This window comes from Archocentrus centrarchus, chromosome 20 (assembly GCF_007364275.1).
Source record: "Archocentrus centrarchus isolate MPI-CPG fArcCen1 chromosome 20, fArcCen1, whole genome shotgun sequence".
Lineage (NCBI taxonomy): Eukaryota > Metazoa > Chordata > Actinopteri > Cichliformes > Cichlidae > Archocentrus > Archocentrus centrarchus.
Window position 1 is genome coordinate 16967509 of NC_044365.1, and position 21435 is coordinate 16988943.

At 42.6% G+C, this 21435-nt stretch overlaps 1 protein-coding gene across 2 annotated transcripts in view; it reads left to right on the forward strand.

Moving 5' to 3' along the window:
* drosha (drosha ribonuclease III) overlaps positions 1 to 21435 on the forward strand; it is a 126841-nt gene that overhangs the window by 44398 nt on the left and 61008 nt on the right. The window contains exons 18-23 of one of the 2 annotated variants that reach the window (XM_030757289.1): positions 10140 to 10278; positions 10375 to 10435; positions 10527 to 10577; positions 10829 to 10888; positions 15847 to 15946; positions 18420 to 18522. In XM_030757289.1, coding sequence (XP_030613149.1) covers positions 10140 to 10278; positions 10375 to 10435; positions 10527 to 10577; positions 10829 to 10888; positions 15847 to 15946; positions 18420 to 18522 — 514 coding nt within the window. The remainder of the gene's footprint in view (positions 1 to 10139; positions 10279 to 10374; positions 10436 to 10526; positions 10578 to 10828; positions 10889 to 15846; positions 15947 to 18419; positions 18523 to 21435) is intronic. The other variant, XM_030757290.1, reaches the window with a different exon arrangement.

The window sequence follows — 21435 nt, forward strand, 5'->3', positions numbered from 1 at the left end:
GGGGACTGGCCACTGTGATGTCACCCACTGGTTTTGTACTGTATTTTGAAGCTTCAGCATTAGCATTTTGGCCCTTGTCATTGTTTTTCTTTTTTGAGCCAGAATAGAATAGATTAGAATGCCTTTATTGTCATTATACAGGATATACAATGAGATTGGAGAAGGTGCCTTATAAAGATAAAAAGGTGGCGTGCTGAGTTATCACCTAATGCTAGCAATTTTGGTTAGCAAGCTGTATTCATAAAGTGAACAGGCTTCAGGGTTCAGTATTTTGCTCAAGAATACTTTGCCATGTGGCTCGGCAAAGCTGGGGGATTGACCAAACCTTCTGATTGGTAGACAACCTGCTCTACCATTTGAGTCACAGCTACTCCAAAAATGTACTCCTAGTGCCTGTCCCAAGCCCAGATAAATGGGAGGGTTGCATCAATAATTTGTGCCAAATCAAACATGTGGATTCATCTCCTGTGGTGACCTCTGGGAAATGAGGGAGCAGCTGAAAGTACCATTTCTAAGCAACAGGCTAGTAAAATACTAGAATTTCACTCACCAAAACTGACCTTCTGGGATGGTCTGTACCTCACAGAAACCATAATATTAGTCAGATAACCTTAAAAATGGTCCAAAAGGAATCAACAGCACACACACAGTGAAGAGTTCCAGTTTGATGACTCAGAGTAGTAGATGAGGCCTAGGAGACATCTTACAGCTCCGTCCGTCAGGACACCTGTCAGTCAAAGTGACCATACCCCTAACTCAATTATCCAGGTTGACGAGGTAAAAAATACATCCCACGCTGAGTAGTTGTGAAGGAGGAAACAAGCTTTTTTTGTAACAGGCTGTAAATGTGTTTATTTCTGCTGTAAATTTGGGTACATTGGGACACGACTCACTTTGAGCCCGCCTCAAGTGGGCATTAGAGGAACTGCAGTTTTTGCCACTTGCATTTGCTTCATTTTCAGCCACTTGACCTAAATCAATTTTATATTTATAGTTTTATAGTTATAGTTTATTGTCAGATTTGACAGGTTTATACAACTACCACAAGATGAGACAGATATATTGTATATGGGATAGTTCACCTTGGAGACTACAGAGGCTGCTGCTGTGCTCTGAATGTTTACATTCATCCATTCACTATGATGGAGAGCAGCGATTGCAGCACAAGGGTGGTTTGCAGTGGACAGAGTTTGCATTATATGTTAATGAAGAGATTGAGAGAACTGTAACTGTTAAACTTGCTTAAAATTGTCCACTCTCCTCTCATAAAGATGCCTGAGAAAATAAGAGACAAGCAGCCCAAGCAGATCTCTTACAGTTTGTGTAGTCTCCATGTGGTGTGTCCCGCTGTGGTTCATCAGAGCTGCTAGTTGGATGGCTCACTCTGGAAATCACCTCCTCCCACATGTACCCAGGGTTAAATTGGAGGAGGGCTGTATCAAACCATTTCTGTACCTTTCTGACAATCCAACCGATATTCACGCCCACTCCATTCTGTGATTGGCCAGCTGTATGGAGGCGAGGAAGAAGCCAGCGTTGGAGTTCTCACTCAACAGGGTACAAATGGGGGGGTAACCTCAACAACCACATTGGAATTAATTAAATCAAAGTTATTAATTGCTTTACAAACAGACTTAAATACAACACCAAATGGAGGCACTCAAGGAGGCACAAGGTCTGTGGGACTGCCAAATCAAAGAAATCAATAAAACCAAAGGTTTTCCAACAAACATCCTCTATGTGATGCCTTGCAAAAATAAATAACAAAAATAACTACCCTCCCTACCCAAACAGCAATGCAGTCTGAGCAGCATCCCCTGGTCCTTACAAAATCAAACTCAAGTATGTGAGACGTGATGAAAATTTGGAAACTAAACCTGACCCAGGTCCCTCCATCGGAATTACAATGCCTCAAAAAAACAAACAAAAAACTAAGGTCCACCAAGTACTTCCATACAGAACATAAAAATTAATCAGCAGGGTGCAGCAGAAACAAGCAACAGAAACAAAGTAATGAAGTCTCACCTAGCGCTTCTAACGGTGATGATATCAACAATCATAGTGCCTGCCTAGAATCACAGTACCATTTAAATAAACAGCAGATTGTCAAAAGTGGTGGTTGGTGAGATGAGTGGACTGAATCAACGGCCCACCAGTGAAGGAAAGGGGTGGCATTGGACAGGACTATAACTTATTGGGCTGCTTGTATTTCTGTCACTTTAAACAATAAGCAGCAATATCAAAGTTCACAGAAGAGACCAGTTTCACTTTCTATGAAAGTGGTCGAGCAGCAGAACTTATTGTTTGTAGAGACTTGTGATTCGACTAGGCGTTTCAACATTGCTGCTCTTCCTAATCAGCACCAGAAGTACTAGTCACTTAAACAAATTATTATCATTTACTTGTTGGTAACTGCCAACAGGTAAATATTGTGATGGATTATTTGAACATGGCCCCTCCATTTTTTTGGAGGCCTGAAAAGGGTCAGGCCTGGTGGAGTCTTTTGATCTTTGCTTTAAGGACAGCCAATTTCATCCAGAATCTTGGAAATCACTACTCTTTAAGAAGGCTCAGCGAGTGTATCTTGGATATAAAAAATGCTTTCATGCAGTGAAATGACAGCAAGACAAAGTTATACCAGGGCTCTCTAACCCCTTTTATCAAAAGACAAGTTAAAGATCATGGTATAATCTTTGGTATTCTAAATCTCTTTAAAAAAAAAAAAAAAAAAAACTTCCATGTGCCTTTGTCACCTCTAGACTGGACTACTGTAATACACTTTATACTGATTTACAATTAGTCCAAAATATTGCAGTCAGAGTGTTGACTGGCACAAAAAAGAGAGATCACAGCTCTCACTCCCTGTGCATCACAGAATCCAGTATAAAGTGGCACTGTTTCTGTTTAAAGTCTTAAATGCTTTTGCGCCTGCACAGGTGATAGATATGCTGCATCTGTGTCCTCCTTAAGGTCTGCATCTCAGTTACTCTCGGCCATTCCACCACAACCATACAAAAAGGGGGTTCTGTTATTCCCGTCATTGCACCAAGACTCCGGAGTGGTCTCCCAGGTGACCTCAGACATGGATTAATTGTGACTTAAGTGTGACTTTTTTCAGCTAACGCTGATCTCTGCAACTGTGGATGGAAGCTGGTTTGATGTGAATGCGTGTAGAGGGAGGGAAAACTCTGTGAAACCTGTGCCGTCCTCTTACTTCTTGATATTTCCATAACAAATATGTGTCTATTTCAGTATTCATCTGCATCTCCTAAAAGATTATTTTTGCACAAGAGTTAACCTGGGCTCACCAGTATTTCCCTAGCAAATGAAAAGGGATTCACTAAGCATTTCATTATGTGGAGAACATGATAACGAGAGCAGTTATATTCTCAAAGAACTGAAATCCAAGCTGTCATCATGCAGCTAAACGGTCATCATTCAGAACCGATCTCCAGTATTCTCTTCTTTTGTTCTTCATAATATCCAAAGCATACAACCAAAGCTGTTGGCTCGTTATGGCTGTCAAATTTTAGAATGTCACAAATTGGATTATGTAGATAAGTATTTCTGATGGACACAATGTCTTTGCTGAAGCGTTGACTTGTGTCATGAAGACCCATCAATGTGAAGCCAATGCTGTGTTTTATGACCTCAACCCTACAAATTTAAACTCGGTATTATATTTTTTTAACCTCTGAATCCTGCTTTAGCCATGCACGGTTTTAATTAAAGCAGTACAGGGTAATTACATTGTTATGTTTGCCAAGCAGGCAGATTGCCCATCGGTTTTTCCCCGCACGCTGGTGCACGAGCGACACCCTTTCCAGTCAAGTCCTCTGCTCTCTGCTGAGCGATGATGTTTATTTCCGTTTAGCCAAAGGCGGTTGAGCAGCAGCCGAGGCAGCGATCACTAAATCCGAATCACTCCAATACTTAACGCAGTCATTATCTTGACAGGAACAGTTGCAGACGTCAATCCTGTCCGCAGAGTCACTGCTGTTGGTTGTTGTTCTTAGCGGTGAGGGATCTGCAGTATTTACAGAATAACTCATGTATTTTGTTTTATAGTTTTTCTTTACAAGGCCCAGCAACATAGTTCAGGCTGTGTAGTAGGCAGTCATTGACTTGTGCTTGACATCGCACAATGGGGGAGTTGAGATTGGATGTAAGACGCGGTGGGTTATTTTTTTACTTATATTTTTATTTTTATCAAAGTGTCAACGTGGTGCTGAGAATTGCTAGATTTCTGTTTGTGTCATGTCAAATAAGCGGCTTTTTTTCCCCACCTCCCTCAAAATGCTGTTACTCTTAACCACAGAGGGAAAAAAAAAAACAGTTGCTGTTGAATTTGTCATTTCTGTGTTCAAGGCTACAAAGCTGAAGGCCTCTTGAGCAACTATAAATATTGAAACCTCTCTGTTAACGTTTTACATATATATCTCATTGGAGCTTGAAATTGATTTGAAGTTGGCTGAAAGGAGACAAGCATTTTGAAAAGCAAGCCCAGGGGGGAGAGTAGTTGGAGTCTCTTTTTTTCTTTTTTTTTGGGCTGAGATTAACATTCTCCTAATGTAAGATTGATAAAGGCTTGACATATCCTACTGAGCCCTATCTTTTTCCTTTTTCTTCCCTCAGCGAGTTTGAGATGTTCAGCTGCGGCAGTCTTTCTAGGCACAGTGGTTTTTGTCCTCTTTTCAAACAAAGCTGAATGTCGACTAATGCGTTTCCTTCAGGGTTGCTTTACTTTAAATTCCCACTTCTGGCTCTCTTTACAGGTTTGAAAGTTAAGTCGTTAATTTTCATGCAAACAACTTTCTCTGTGCGAAAGAGGAGGGATGCTCTTTTCCCCTCTTAGCGGCTCACCTAAGTAGAGCTCCATCTCTTTTTTTCCTTCGTCCAGCATTATTACATTGCTTTTCTGGTGTTACTGTTTGTAATTAGTCAATTAGTCAGTCTCAGTCCAGGTTGTTAAATGGAAATCAGAGTCTGTGGAGATTTTTCACCAGGCCTTAGGAGGGTTTGTCCATGTTGTTGAAGTCTAAATGCTGTCAGTTTGGCTTTTGTTGCTCACTGTGCACTCCACTTGCCCTTTGTAAAAGCACATCTATGGTACTGAGGAGTTGTCTGCAAAGAATTTATAAATACTGAAGAGATAGTACAGAATAAATGGAGTCCTGTGGAGCTTTAGCTCAGAAATGTTGAAACATCTTCCTCAATTTTTGTTATGTTTTTAATAGATGGGGTCCAGACAAAAGATACCTTTGTATTTTTGATATATTGAGGGCTCCTGATTGCAGTAAAATACTTTTCTGTAATTATTAGGGATTTGACAGCACTCCAAGCCACATTATGCTCTGCACTATTTGGATTTTATGTATTTGCAGCCATCTGATAGAGGCAATAGTTGGCCACCACAACCAGCTGCTTCTTTTATACACATTTACATTTGATTTATGATTTAACTAACCTTTTATTGTGAGTTATAGTTATCATTCAGAAACTGTTGCCATTTAGGGAGAGTATCCTGTCTTAACTGGACAGTCATTTAGCAGAATGTAAACACACGATAAGCATAATTGACTTTCCTGTAAGAGGTACTAAAGAGCATTAGATCAACAATTTAATTGAGTAAAAAATTCCTTGTTCATTTCTGGGAGGAGACAAATCCCTTGGGTGAGGAAGAGTGGAAAAATCTGCCAAATCAAACATGTGAAACTACCTGCTGTGGCAGCCCCTTGTGAATAAGGGGGCAACCAAAAGTAGCTTTCTTAGAATTTTTTATTTCAACTTGTATATAATTGAAATTATTTTTTGGAAACCCAAGATATTGTCTAGAACAGGGGTGTCAAACTTGTGGCCAGTGGGCCGCTTCTGGCCCCGCCCACTTTCAGTCCGCGAATTGATGTCAAAAATAACATACAATTTGGCCCTATAAGTTACTTTTTTGGCATTTTGCTTAACCCTCTTAATTGAAGGGGAAGGCGAAATGTCAAAAAAGTAACTTAAAGGGCCAAACTGTATGTTATTTTTGACATCAATTCGCGGACCGGAAGTGGGCGGGGCCGGAAGCGGCCCACCGGCCGCAAGTTTGAACACCCCTGGTCTAGAACTATCTCTCTTCATTGCCTTCTTACTAGTGGATTGGCAAAAGATCTAATCTATGACTTCAGTGTCTGTCTGAATAGATCTCTGGCTATACAAAAAAAAGGATTATAAGAGGCTAATTGAACCAAAGCAGAGGCATGAACAAACCGACAGTGTGTTGCCAGTGTCCTGTGCGTAAGTTGACTGCTAAATGACTGATAAATTGGCTGGAGTAGGAATGACCGAAGCAGAGTACATAAAGAGGAAGAAGCACAAAAGGCCCGCAGACTGTGTATAAAAATATTTTTAGGCCTTAACATTAGAGATTTAAGAACTTCAGAGAACTTTTTACATGAGCCGCTTATCATATATAGTGCTCCAAAAGGCACCAACAGCATAAAGATGGTACAGTTCAGTAACTTAATATAGGAGAGGCCTTAGGCCTATCAGACAGCAAGCCCAAGTCAGCTTATGGCAGTCAAAGTGGTCATAGCCCTACCCTTTAAGCCCTACCAAAATCCAAACAGATGAGTTAAAAAGTACTTCACACACCTGCACAGCTGTTATGTAAGGGGAAACAATTCATAAAGATTAAAACTGTTTTGCAAACGTGCTTTTTAATCATGTAAAATTGGACATTTTACATGCGAGTAAGTTGGGATTGACTCACTTTTGGAACAGGCTTCAAGTGGCCCCCAGAGGAACTGCAGCTGCTAGCACTTCCATAGTGACCTGGAAGTCAACTTTATTTTTCCCCCATTCTTTTTATACTGCTCCCAATTGGCAGTACAGATGTCAACATATAGATTCACTTCTGCAAACCGCCAACAAATGCACTATCAGTGCAAACACCTTTACTGAGATAAGGCCCTGGACCTAAACAGCCCAAACATTTAAGCCCAGAAGAGCACATCAGGAAGTAAAAGCCTCTTTGGCACTTTACTGCATTTGACTAGATCTGAAAATTTTGAGAGAAATGAGGGAAATTAGGGCAGCATGGCGCAGTGGTTAGCACTATTGCCTCACAACTGGAAGGTCTGGGTTTGGATCCACCTTGGCCCGGGACTTTCTGTGTGGAGTTTGCATTTTCTCCAGGTACTCCGGTTAACTCCCACAGTCCAAAGACATGGACTTAGTGAGGTGAGGTTAGGTTAATTGGTGATTCTAAATTGCCCATTGGCGTGAATGTGAGTGTGAATGGTTGTCTCTCTTTCTGTTAGCCCTGTGACAAGCTGGTGACCTGTAGAGGGTGTGCCCTTCCTCTCAGGCTCCCTCCAACCCACCCCGCCCCACCCCCCCTGACCCTGGAAAGAATAAGTGGAAAAGGATGGATGGATGAGGGAAATAAAGACGGCTAATGAAATTAGTGGCTTTTATTTTAGGGTTCAAAGATGTAAAGAAGCGACATGAAAAACTTTTGATATACTGGGTGTTTGTGTTTTGTTTTGTTTTTTCGTTTTACCGATTTGAACTTTCTTCAAGTTAGAATGAAGTGAGAAGAAACGTGCTATTTGCTCAGATTCATTTGAAAGCCGCCCAAGAATTCTGATCCAATTACTTTGCAGAATTGGTGTTTTTCTGTCTTGCTTTGGTGACAAGCCAAAAGGTGACCTCAGACTTGTCTTGGAAATGTTACTGTGATGCATTTTCTGTATCCAGAATTGGCAAACAGCCTTAACTTTATTCACCATTTTGCCATCTGGGATGCTGAATCAAAGATGCTTTCAGATGGAGTTGTTTGGAGCTCATGGTTTCCTCTATTTTGTTAAAGGACAGGATAATAGCCTACAGGGGAGGACGAGGATTAAGTGAATGATTCTGACATGTTGCAACCAACCATTATAATCACAATATTGAATAAAAGCAGTGGCCCAAGCATGGAGTTTTTTTGGGTTGCAGTTTTTAAACTCCTTAAGAGTGTATTTGCTTCATTTGTTCAGTCCTTCTATTTTATTTTTTTTTAGCAATATTTGGTAAATTATCTGTGAAAATATTTAATTAAAAAGCAATTCCCTCCGACTTCATTGATACTATTAGCAAGAAGTGGATGTTTGCCACTGGATGCAGATGAATACTGTAATCGGCACTCGCTCACAAGTCGAGTATGGTGCTCCTCTTGGGTAGTTCTTATTTTAGGTCTTTAATTGGCTGAAGAGGCCAATTCTGGAACCACAAACTTTCTCGCAGTGTGGGCATTGATGTGAGGTGCTCGAAGAGGGGACTCTCTCCTTTCTTTGCTTCTGCTTGCCTCTGGCAGCCTGTCTGAGATCCTCTTCATGGAGTGTGGCTCCCTCATTTAAACTGTTTTTCCATTCGATTCCGTGTTGAGCAAGGTCTTCCCATTTAGAGCTGTTTATTTGGAAATTTGATTTTGATTTTGGGCTTGATGACCTCCTGGTGTCTGCTGGCCAGGGTATAATTTTGATAGGGGAAAAAAAAACTTGATTCACTATTATCTGATTGATTGAAACTCTACATACTTGAATGCCTACTGCATAGAAGTTGTAGTCACACAAAGGCTTTTGTTCATACAGCCAGCATGGGTCAGTGCTGCAAACCTTTCTACTGTAGCGTTTGGCCCTTCAGAAATTACTGCCCCAGTTGGCAGGAATACAGACAGACTCTATCTTATGCATAGGTAACCTTCCTGGTTGCAAAGAAAGCTGTTTTTACACATGCACTGCAGCCTAAACTGTTCTAGACCCCACAGAGATGCATTTGAGAACTCAAAAGTTCAGACATTAAATGGCCTTTAATAAGCAGCTCCCTCGTGCAAAGTCTGTGATGTCTGATAGCGTGCATGTGAGGATTGCTCAGGTAATAGACTGGTGACATATCACAGCCAGTGAATGTGCATCGTGTGTCCTGGATGTCTGCGCTGTACACTCAGAACTACTGCTTACATCAAGCAAATATATTTCAAATTGCGTACTACCAAACTTAGATTTGCTATTTTGACACAGACGGCTGTAGACACCAAGGTCAGCAGTCATTCCTGTTATTCTTCTTTGAAATCCACCTTTTGGGCACGTGCATAGTTCGTGCATTGTAGTGTAAAGTCTCTGTGGACGAGTCTGCCAGTCACAAAAAACTGGCAGAGCCTCACACTTGCTCACTGATGATGAAATTGATGTCACTTGGACCCTAGAAGGCTCACAGATGAGGAAAGTATAAAACAGCGATTTTACTCTTGTTGGTGACACAGACAGCTGGAGACACCTCAGACGAGCAGTCAGTCATGTTATTCTTTAACTCCTTATTGAAGTCCATCTAAAAGGCGCCTGCGTTGTAGGGTGGCACCTCCGCAGACAAGTCCATGCGATAACAACAAAAAAAAAAATGACAGGCTTGTTGATGTCTGTCTGTCATCAGAGGATGGTCAGGTACAGCAACATGTAGTGCCCTACAAGTGTAACACTGCATATTTTTCACCCTCAGTAGTCACCATTTTGGCTCTGAAAGGGAGGGACCCACCACACTTTTTAGCCAGTGGTAGAACGAGACATCGTCACTGTGGATGGTGATGTCAATACGAACTACCTAGCTAACCATGGCAGATCATTTCAATCAGTGACGTTACCTCTTTAGCGGTATTATTTGGTGTTGTATGTGTGTTAAAGAATTATTTTTTTATCTTAAGAGAACATTGTAATATGTGCTGTCAGGGCCTCAATAAGTTGCAAATATTGCAAAATTCTAGCATGACAATCCCAGTCAAAATTTGCAGTCTTTATTTATGGAACATAAACAATTCAGTGTTCAATTTCAGACAACACTGCCCTGTAGGAATTCACAAACTGCACAAGGAACTACATAATTTCCGTAAGTGTCCAATTTGAGACAGACTGAAGATATTTTCATTTGTGGGAACACATCTGAAGGAGAGTACCTCCTGCCATGTTCTACGTAATAGGACTTCAATCAACATCCCGACCAGATTGTCCAACTTTTTCCAGAATTCAAGTGTGAAAGCGACTTAAGAAACATTCCCGTGGTATAAAAAGTGTTAAAATATACACCCTTTTTAATCTTTGCTGATCTTTCCTCTCCTTTAGCTGGCCTTAACCCACCCCAGTCATCACCTTAACTTTGGCATGAATCCCGACCACGCCCGCAACTCTCTGTCCAACTGCGGCATCCGCCAACCTAAATATGGAGACAGAAAGGTCCACCACATGTACATGAGGAAAAAAGGTGTGCTTCCCAAATGTTTCTCACTGTAAAATGACCACTCATTGCTATCAGGCATCTCTAACCCTACAACCCGGGGACTTTTTAATTCTTTTCTAGGAATTAACACATTGATTAACATCATGTCTCGTCTGGGACAGGATGACCCCTCCCCTTCCAGGTAGGCTGCCCGCGGGCACATATCTGTTCATACTATCACTGACCACAGGAGCAATCAAAGGGACGATTCTTGTGATTAATATACCTGGCAGGCCTGCTGACAAGAAAATTAACTTTAACTGTGAAAGCAAGGGATTTAGAAGGTGAGCAGGAGTGTGTGTGTGTGTGTGTGTGTGTGTGTGTGTGTGTGTGTGTGTGTGTGTGTGTGTGTGTGTGTGTGTGTGTGTGCATGCGTGCGTGCGTGTGTGTGCGTGCGTGCGCGTGTGTGAGAGAGAGAGAGAGAGAGAGAGAGAGAGAGTGCGTATGCCTGTGCGAGAAGTCTATCTCTCCGGCTACCTCTTCAAATATCCTAACATCTCCACCTGTCCTTCCTTCATCTCCTCCCCATCCGTAGGATCAATCACAACGAGAGACTGGAGTTCCTCGGTGATGCTGTTGTCGAATTCCTCACCAGGTGAGAAAGCGCACGCGAGTCTTTGATAGACGCCCGCGCTAATTGAAGCAGACGAGAACACTATCGGCCTTTGTCTCCTTTTTCCTTTTTCACCTTCTCACTCCATTTCTCCCTCTTTCTCGTTGTCTACATCTATCCTCGTCTGTCACAGCCACGCTCTTCTCCATACTTTCAACCCATTGAAGACAGTGATTTACTGGTAATTGGAACTGGGATGTAAACCCCACCCCTCCCACCTCCTCCACCTTACCCCTCACGCTGCCCTCAACCTATTTTAACAGCCTGAAATTCTCCATGACAACTTGCAATTAGCTGTCTGGAATTGCTGTCTGGAATGCTGACTGTGTTATTGACTGCCAGGCAAGTGCGGACGCTGCTGTCCAGTACTTACCTAAGCACAGTGCAGACTGCTCATTATATATAGCTGCTACTAATCTCAAGGTAGCTGCCCACCTACCTCCTCGCTGTTCTGCCACTTCCTCCTCCTCCTCCTCCTCCACCTCTGAGCGGAAATACTACAACATGTAAGAAAAGGGCAGCGATTAGTAATAGCTACAGTTAGATCACAAGTTTTTGGACAGTGACACATTTTCTTTTGTAATTTTGACTTTCAACACCACGACAGTGTTTAAAATCAAACGATCAAGATGTGATTGAAGTGCAGACTTTAAGCTTTGAAACCAGGGAACTATGTATAAAAATGGCAGCTAATGAATCCTTTGAATCAGAGGCTCAGAAGTAGTTTGACGCAACTGAGGCATGTTCCCTTGTTATTTCTTGACAAAATAAGCAGATTAAGGTCTGGGGTTGATTCCAGGTGTTGAACTTGCATCTGGTAGGTTTTTATTGGAGCTCTTAATATGAGGTACAAAGAGATGTCAGTGCAAGTGAGGGAGGGCTGTCATTAGGCTGAAAAAGGTTCTTTTGACAGAAACCAGGATGAACTTGTACCGGAATGACGAGAAAAGTGTGGAGGAGCAGAGGAACAGCTCGTGATCCGAAGCATACCACATTCTCTGAAGCGTTACGGCATCTGATGATGATTTCAGGGCGACACCCTCTGCTTAGATTGAGCCAAATGCTGCAAAATTGATTGGACAGCACTTCACAGTGTAAATGGATAATGACCCAAAGTGTACTGCAGAAGCAAATCAAGAGTTTCTTTTGCCAAAGAAACTGAAATTATATTTATATTATTAGGATAAAAATAATATAAATCTTGTTAATTTGCGCTTTTGTTAAACCCCTTGAATTAAAGCTGAAAATTTGGACTTCAGTCACATTTTGTTGGCTTGATTTTAAACTCCGCTGCGGTGGTGCACAGAGGCAAAGTTGTCCAAATACCGATGCAACAAAATGTCCTTTCTCACTGTTACATCACTTCCTTCTCCTCCTCCTCCGTCTCTGAGCGTAAATGCTGTAACATACAAGAAGAGGGCTTTTCTCTCTCCGCGAGGTGTAGCCTTCACACGCATACATGCACATAGAAAGGAAGAATAGATTTTTATCAGATTTCCATTTGCCCAGCAGCATAACTTCTGCTACCAGAATTTAATTTGTAACCCTCGATGCTAGCACTTCCATAACATCCAGGAACAGGATTAAACCTTAATAGGAGCTGACACTGAGTTACAAAGGATACTGCTGGAGCTCCTTATGCACCAGGAACTGTGTTACAAAGAAGGTGGTTAGCCTCCGTTTCTCTCGGTATCTCCGGGCATGTTTTGCTACTCCCCCGCCCCCCCCTCCTCTGCCTTCCTTCTTTGATTGTTAGTGTCTGACGAGACATGCTTGGCCTACGCTCTGGCCCTCTGAATTATTTATCAGCCTCTTGTCCAGTTAAATGGGTACAGCAGATTCGGCCAACTGCCTCGTGCACCTCCAGCGTGCACTGCCCTTGGAGGCTATCTGTGTCTCTGCTGTCCAGCCAACAGAATATTTTGCACATTTGAATAGCTCCAGTGCTGGGAGTCAGTGTTGGGCAGAGGGGAGCCGCGAGAATATATATATATATATATATATATATTTTTTACAAGGGTAAGCAGATGATGTAAAGAAAATAAGCCCACGTGCAATATTTGTGAGTAAATATTTCATCATAAGGAGCTATTTAAGTCCAGGTGTTTTAAATTAGTAAGAATTATTAAAGATGAATGCTTGGAAAGTCATGTTTGGAACTGTGTTAAGAAAACCAAGGCACGGGTGGACGCATTGATTCAGTTTCTTTATTTTTGGGCCAGAAAGTACTGCAGAACATGTAAGAAAGAGCACATTAGGAACAGACTGTAGATGAGCTTCAGAGTCCACGTCTGGAAAGAGCCACAGTTGGTGGAGGCAATTAATAAACAGAGATATAGATATAGTATGTTTTCCTACCTGAAGATTGCTGCGGAGTCCAGTCCTTCAGTTTGTGTGACTGACACTTCGCCTAGCAAACTAAGAGTCTCTGGTCTCATTATTTTCCATTACACTAAGTGGGTTTTATTAATTCCAAGTGTTTTGTTTCCACACTAAGATCACAATACCCTGACAAATGGACCTCTCGTGAATTTGGAAAAACAGAACGCCACCTGCTTTCCTGGCTTTGCATTGATTAGAAATGACTGAATTAAATGGCCTGTTTTAATTCAAATGAAATCAAATGACACGCCGCAGTTAGGGAGACGCCGGACCATAATGAAAATGGAACCTGCTCACGCGGAACCCAGCTGTGGAACTACTGAAGCGTCCGCCGCCATTTCTGGGTTCCAGCACAGACCTGGAAAGGCTGGATATCTTGGGAAAATTAATTAGTTGGTCTTGAAGAGTTTGGAAAAGGCAGGATGAGGCAGCGTGAAAGCGCATTAAACTTTTCAGACCGACCAGGGCTGTCAAACTCATTTTAGCTCAGAGGCCACGTGCAGCACAATTTGATTTCAAGTCCTGTATGACAAGTTTTTTTTTTTAAAAATCCACTGTTTTAGTCTGAACAAGTATAAGTACATCCTGACAATGTCACATTTGTCAAATCCTTCATTTTCAAAACAGCTGATGAGAGAGACAGGAAATGGGGGAAACATACAGGGGAAGACACGCGGGCAAATTGGCGACAGGCCGGGACGCGAACCCGCGCCGCCCGCAGCGCAACACGGCGTGTGTACGTGGTCACCGGCTTCACCACTAATCCACCCAGGTGCCCCTGATGAGCATTTTAAGGGGGAAAATAGGCAGTTTGCTTTCATCAGTCAAAAATGGCTTCTCAACTTAACCAATTCATTTTTGGGGCCTTGCACGTTTCTTTGTCAGGAACAAATATGCAAAACTGGTGATGATTCAGACCTCTGGCTTGGGAAGAAAAAGGGGTATAAAAATGAACCAAATTAAAGAAAATCCAGAAGAAATAACATTTAAAATGAATTAGACAGGGAGCGTTCATTAAAATTGTGGCTCAGTATCAGTTTGGCCAGTAGAAAATATAGGTTATTGTATTTAGTTTGCATTATGTCATTGGTTATTCCACCTTTTTAAAGACTTTTATTTCCCCCATCAAACCATCTTTAAACACCTTGCTAATGCAGACTTACTGAAACAAGTAACAAGTTACTGCAAGCTGTAAGTATGATCTGATTTGCTAATAGGCAGATACTAATCAATAAAATGGTCAAATCAAATCAAAAAGAAAGTTAAACACAAAACAGCAACAAAGACGTAGCATAAAACCAAAATCAAATGAACTCACCTGCGTGAGGTTATGGGTGATGCAACAAAATACAGATTAAAAACACAACGAAGCAGATTTTCACTCAGCGTCCCGACCTTTTCCGAATTGGGTTTGTGCAGAGCCAGGAGAGAGGAAGTAGCATTTGAAAGGGATTTAGGGATGCAGCAGTCATCAGCATCATTTAATTATTTATTTCACCTTTTAAAGTCTTTAAACACGTCACTAATGCAAAATTAATACGACACAACAAGAAACATCAGGCACTACAAGATGTAAGCGTTATCTTGTTATGCCAACAGACAAACAGTACAGTCTCACGGCAGTTTGTGAAGCAGTCGCATCCTTTTAATCTATTGATTAAGACATTTTCTTACATCCAGCATTGTTTTTGCGTCCATCCTCACATGTGCTCGTTCGTGTCCGTGTGCACGAAATGAATATTTTCAACTTTTAAAAGGCAAAAAAAAAAAAAAAAAGGGGTGCATATTGAGAGTGGAGTGTCATTTCGCTGCTCACTCCAGTTTGAGTCATACACAGTTTTTTTTTTTTTATTTTTATATGTCATTTGAATCATTTTTAAACATGTTATTAATTCAAAATATGTTGCTCGGTTACGTTCAGTTAGTTTGTGAGGTTTAGGCATTAAAAACCTGCAGGTTAGGTTGTTGTCAGGTCTTTTAAAGCTTTGTTTGTTTCATTGCCATGATCAGCTAAAATAAAATACATACTGCAGAAGTGACAAATACTTCCTATTGAAATGTATTACTCATGAATTCGTGCTCACTGACACACACACAAAAAAATGGAAATAGATTGCTTTTTCATGACTATGTCATAAAAAGCAATTGTGCTGAAGAACAGAGGCAACTTCAACAAACGCTGGTACTTGGACCATTGGACAGTGCATCCTTGAAAGAAAAATACAGCACGGTGACGCTGGTTTCTGGTATTTATAACAACCTGCAACACAAACTGCAGTCCAAAATGACGCCCTCCTCTGCAAAGCCATCCATTGGACTGAATTAGATCTTTTGGTGGGCTGGTGCTGGCAGGTGGACTGTCTGTTTGTCATCGCTGATTTGGACAGTTGTAGGCTGACTTTTCTTCATTGCACATGTTTGTTGGTCTGAGCAGTAACTTTCAGTAGATCATATTTATCATTTTTCAGATGAGAAATTTTTAAGTGTGCACTAAAAATCGTGATGTCGGAGACTGAACTGACTCGAACTGTTCTGTGTTTGATTTTCTCTTTTCGCAGTGTTCACCTGTACTACCTTTTTCCCAGTTTAGAGGAGGGCGGCCTGGCCACCTACAGAACAGCCATCGTGCAGAACCAGCACTTGGCCATGCTAGCCAAGGTAAACCTCCCCTCGACCTCCTCCAACTCATTACAAGTCCTTCCTCCGCGGGTCAAAATGGTGTAAGGTGTCAGATTTGACAGGAGAGCATGCTGGAGACAGTCTTATTGTTTTCTGTCTTGCTGTTATGACTTTGCTCCTTTCTAAGCAGGCACAGGGGAAAAGAGTAATTTTGTCTTGCTGCCATTACTACCCCGTTTTTGCCCCCTCAGGTTTGTAATTGGAGTTAAAAGGTTCTTGTTTTGGAGGACTAGACGAGTGCGGCTGGGGTCCCTATGGGCCCCCAGAGGTCTTCCTGAAACACTCTCCAGTTCCTGTTATCGCTAGGCCCCCTTGCTTCCCTCCTTCTCTCTCTTGCTGGCAGCGTTGTAGAGCCAAGCTGTACTCACTGGCATGTTTGTAAAGAACACAACAATAATCGTCCCGTGATGTGGAGAAAGCAATTAAAAACTTCAATCTTTCATGTTGCTCCCTGCTGAATACAAAGATGCAGCCGCCCGAATCTGCATTAGTGCTGTGTAGCAGTTTGGCTTGTTTCAATTTGCCGCTCGCGGTAAAGTGAGTGTGATACAGTGTTCAACGTTGCCAAGTTGTTTACCAGGCTCCTCTAAAGCCGTCTGCTCAAGAACACTCGCAATTATCTTTCAAAAAATATCTTGAGTGAGCAACGGCACAATCCGCCACTTCACTTGGAAGGCTTAAAAGTCAGAACGGGTTCCCTCTGAGTTGGAGTATTTATGAATTGTGATTTAATTTGTGTGTGCAATCACCGGGGGTGGGATACCACCAACAGTTATCAGCCATAATTAAATAGCACCCTGACTGTTTTTTGTTGTCTGTAGTGCACTGCCAGTAAAGTCAAGTTGGGCTACTTTCGACTTGGCTCAGAGAAACAGTTGCAGAAAGTTTGCCTGACCCACAGTCTCTCACATCACAGCGCCCAGTCACATTATATGCAACCTATGCAGATTATTATTTGCGACGTGCTGTATTGCCACACAGTTTTATCACACCAAAAAACTTAGTTTTACTGTGTAGACATTTAGTATTTAAAGGCCTGCATCAGTGATGTAAGCTTGGAGCACTTTAATCTTATTACTGCATTTAGTCCACCGGTTACTGCAGTTCTAGTCTGAAGGATCAAGTTTAGCACTTTAGTGGCCATCGTGCATTTTTTTTTTTTTTCCCCAGTGCTGAAGTTAACAGCTAATGCTAGCAAGCTTGGTTATCAAGGTGCAGCCATGGACTATTGTTGACCTAGTGTTGGGCTCTTCCACATTAATTAGTGTTGGCATGTAGAGCCTGACTGATAAATGCTGTTTTTAGCTCATTCAGCCAAAAGACCCACGAGCTAATGCCACGGTGAAGCATCCATCCGACCATACACGATTCCCAAGAATTGCTACTGTGCCTGCAGCGAAGTTCTGGTTGTTAAAATCCCATTCATATTCTCCATAATGATTTTGATTGAGTCATAATATTGTAACCATCCAAAGCAGACTAACTGCAAGGTATGACATTGTGAAATAAAGGCATGTGCAAGTCTGTGTAATTATCTGATGTTTTAGGAAAAATGCATGTTGTTTGCATTGTCACAGAAGTGAACCATTCTACCCACGATCCTAAAGTGAAACTCTGATTGGTTGAGGTCGTTGTTATCATGGAAATGTTCAGATCCACAAACATCAGGTCTCTTAGTGAGTGCTAAACTTCATAACTATTATAATACAACACTCCAATAATAAAAAGCATTACATTGCTCTTATAATGAAATGCAAATGTGGCGCTTATTGTGGTTAAAACCAGAACTTGAATTGGTTTCAATCTATGAGGATTGGCTCGCTTTTAAAGCCTCCAGTGGCCATTAGGGGAACTGCAGCTTTTGGCACTTTCTCACTGGCCACTTTGCTGCATGCTGCACCTCGCATGCATCAATATCCTATTAAACAATCAGGACATGGACACGTTATCCAGATAGCTCTATAAAGCACAATGATATGTTTAAAGTAAAGTATGACATTTTGAGCTGCTGCTCAAAGTCCATTTCTCTTTGCTAGGTTTGCTGTACTGATGCATGCTGTTTTAAAGAAAGTAGCTCCTAGTAAAAGAACTACTTTGCAGACTGAATGAAGGTCACCACAGTGTTATTTCACGTTTTATCTTGGGATTATCTAGCGTGCCCGTGAGCGTGTGTGCGTGTATGCACATGTGTGAACATTCTCCTCCTGTGCCGGCTTAGTGCTTCATGCCACAGCTGGACAGCACATGAGCACATCTGTCAGTGCCATGAAGTAGAACCTTTTCCAGCAAGGGCAGGCAATCTTTTTCATTTCCCCTGAGTTTTTTGGACTCTTATATAAAAGCCTATGAAAGTGTGGAATCCAAAAAAAAAAAAAAAAGTCATCATTTTTAGTGGGTATTAGCGAGGTGTTGGTGGCAACAAACTCATGTGAATGCATTTGTTCATTTGCAGAAACTGGAGCTGGATCGCTTCATGCTCTACGCTCACGGACCGGATCTGTGCCGGGAATCGGACTTGCGGCACGCCATGGCCAACTGCTTTGAGGCTCTGATGGGTGAGATTCCCCTGAGAAGCCGGGATGATGATCGGGCAGGAGAACAAAACAGAGGAATGCATTTTGAGCGAACTAAATATGTAAATCTATTCCTAAAAGGGTAGATTTACATATACTGAAAACAAATACTTTCTCTTCGCTTGTGTAAACACAGCACACATATTTGTAGGGGGGTTTAATAGTCGAGTTTTAGTGGACTTTGCATCAGCACATACTGAAAACGCTTTAATGCATAAATGTGTTTAATTCACATGCTTTGAATGAAACTGAACCTTTTCATAATGCATTTCATTTTTTTTTGGTGCGTGTTAAGCCGTGTAAATAGCAGCAGCGGATCTCCCATTAGGCTCTTGGAACATTACACAGCTTTTATTGATCTCAGGAGATGCGGTTTGACCTCTGACTGGACATGCAATCCCCAGAGAGCTGCTCTCCTTCGCCCGCACCAAAAACACACACAAGCTCGCTATTCATCTCTCCAGCAGCTCAGTTATAGGGTTTGTGCAGTGATTAAGACCCTGTGCTGGAAACCACACACATTACACGCAAAAATCTCTTGGTGGGGACCGTCTCCCTCTCTTCATCCAACCCCATGGGCAGCGCTAAGCTAAGCCTCACTCCTGGAGAGCTGCAGAGTCGGCAGCTTTCCCCATCTTATCACCATCTTGATTGAACCAGTTCAGCCATCTCTGCGCTCCCCTGATGATAGATACAGAAAGTGGGTGACTTTAAAGAGATCTTCTTCGCCTCCCTCCCTCTCAATGAAAACAGCAGAGCGGCAGGGGAAAGTGCTGACTGGCATCGTGGCCCCCTGTTGGCCCTGCGGCCTCATACTTGTAGCGGGTTCATTATCGGCAGAGACAAAGTTATAATCTATTCTGTCCCGTGGCTGTCGCCGCCTCATTGCTGCACACATCCGAGCAAGGCAGCAGGGCCGCGGCACTGGATGCCTCTCGTCTCTGCCCCCCCCCACCACCTTTTATCTCAGATTTCATCTTTAGAAAAGTGATGAATAAACAGGGTTCCTGTTATAAAGGAACCTGTGAGAAAACTTGCTGTCAGAGAGCACCCTGTGGTGATGGGTTTTGGATTGCTAACTCAAAAAATATCGCCCACCCCTCTCTCCTCTTCCCGCTCACCGCAGACACGCACGCCGAGGGGCGCAACATGCACACGTACACAAAAATCCAAGGCATTCAAAGTCGCTTGCATCGAGAATGCTGTCTGATGTTGCTCCTCTACTTTCACCGAGCCTTTTGTCATCTTCATTTCAGTTTTTTTTTTTTTTTTAACTCAAACGCCTCCTTTAAGACCTTGTTGTCGAGCCGTCGATCTGTCTCCACCCTCCCTTGTCTCTGACTTACTCTTTATATCCCTTTGCGTTCCTCCATCTTTCTCTGTTCCCCCCCCTCTGTGATCTAGAGTTTGGGTGTTATTAGGTGAAAGATGTGCCACGAAGATGATGAGTCATGCTGTCACTCTGTCATCTCGTCTCCTCCTCCTCCTCCTTTCTCATCCTCACCCTGCAGCCCCACAGCACACTCTCTCTCTCTCCCTCTCTCCCTCTCCCTCTCTCTCTCTCTCTCTCCCTCTCTCCCTCTCTCTCTCTCTCTCTCTCTCTCGAACAGAGCACTTCTTTCTCTTCACAAGACAAACTGGGATTGCTCGCACGTGCCGTAGGATGGTACGAGGCGCACGCGAGCGCTATCATTTCATCCTCACGCACACCGCTCCCTCTGACAGAGACGTCAAACCACCACTTTTGCAAAAGCAGCAGGCGCCACATCAACAGACATGCACTTGCAGATGTGTCGCTGCCTTGTTGTCTGAAGTTACCGTAATTTTTTTTTGATTTTCTTTTTTCCTTCCCTCTTTTTAACATCTTTTTTTTTTTCTCCCTTCGGCATACTCATGTGTCGAATTCAAATGGGCCTCTTTCCATGCGCTCTCCTTTTGAAAGCCATGATGGAATATGACATGCTCATAATATTTCCAAGGCCCTGGCAGATAGCTTTAATGGCTTACTATGCATGTTTTCTGACCTTTGTTTTATTTGTTTCTCTGCCACAGTGACCACTGAACCTGGGCTGTGTGGGAAATGCCAGATAATCTCCTGCTTTGCATGGGCAAAGCTTTCTCTCCGTGGAGCTGAGAATGTGTCTATCTCCTAACCCTGAGGCAGGGCCATTCTCTTGCTCGAGACAGAGAGAGAAAGGAAGGGAGAGAGCTGGAGAGAGGACGAATGGAGGGAGAGCAGTAGAGGAATGGAAAGCAAAGGCATCTGCAATGCAAATAGGTGCCCTGCAACCCTGAATAATTCAAAGTGTTGAATGGAAATCTTGCTTTTCTGATCCCTCGTCATTAACTTCTGCCGGAGTGGGCCATTCTCATTTGGGCTCTTTTGGCCTGCGCACCTCCTATTCTGTACCACCGCCTCCCCCCAATCGCTCGCTCTCACCCTCTCCTTCTGTACTTTTACTCTTGCCCACTTTACCTCTTCGTCTTTAGAAACCACTTTCTCCCACTGCTTATTCATAGAAACTCTGCACGCCTGTTGCCCTCCCGTTTTCCTCTCAGGTCCTCTTCGCTGATAAGCCTCGTCGCTTCCTTCCTACCAAACTGTTTGAAAAGAATTGAGAGAAGAAGAAAAGAGGCCCCACTCTGTTTTATGGCCCTAATTTCCTTGTACAGTTGATCTGTGGATTATACGCTGCCAGCAGCCATGGGGGATACAGATGGTGAACCTTTGTGAGGCCCCTCTCTAAGCTCTTCCTATTAAAAGAATGCAGAGAAAGGATTATCTCTCACTTGCTGAATATCAGATTCATACACAATGTGCCCGGTGTATTCATTGAGTGAGAACTGCTCCTTTTGTTAATTGCTGTGATGGTAGCAGTGGTGGAGTTGGTTTCA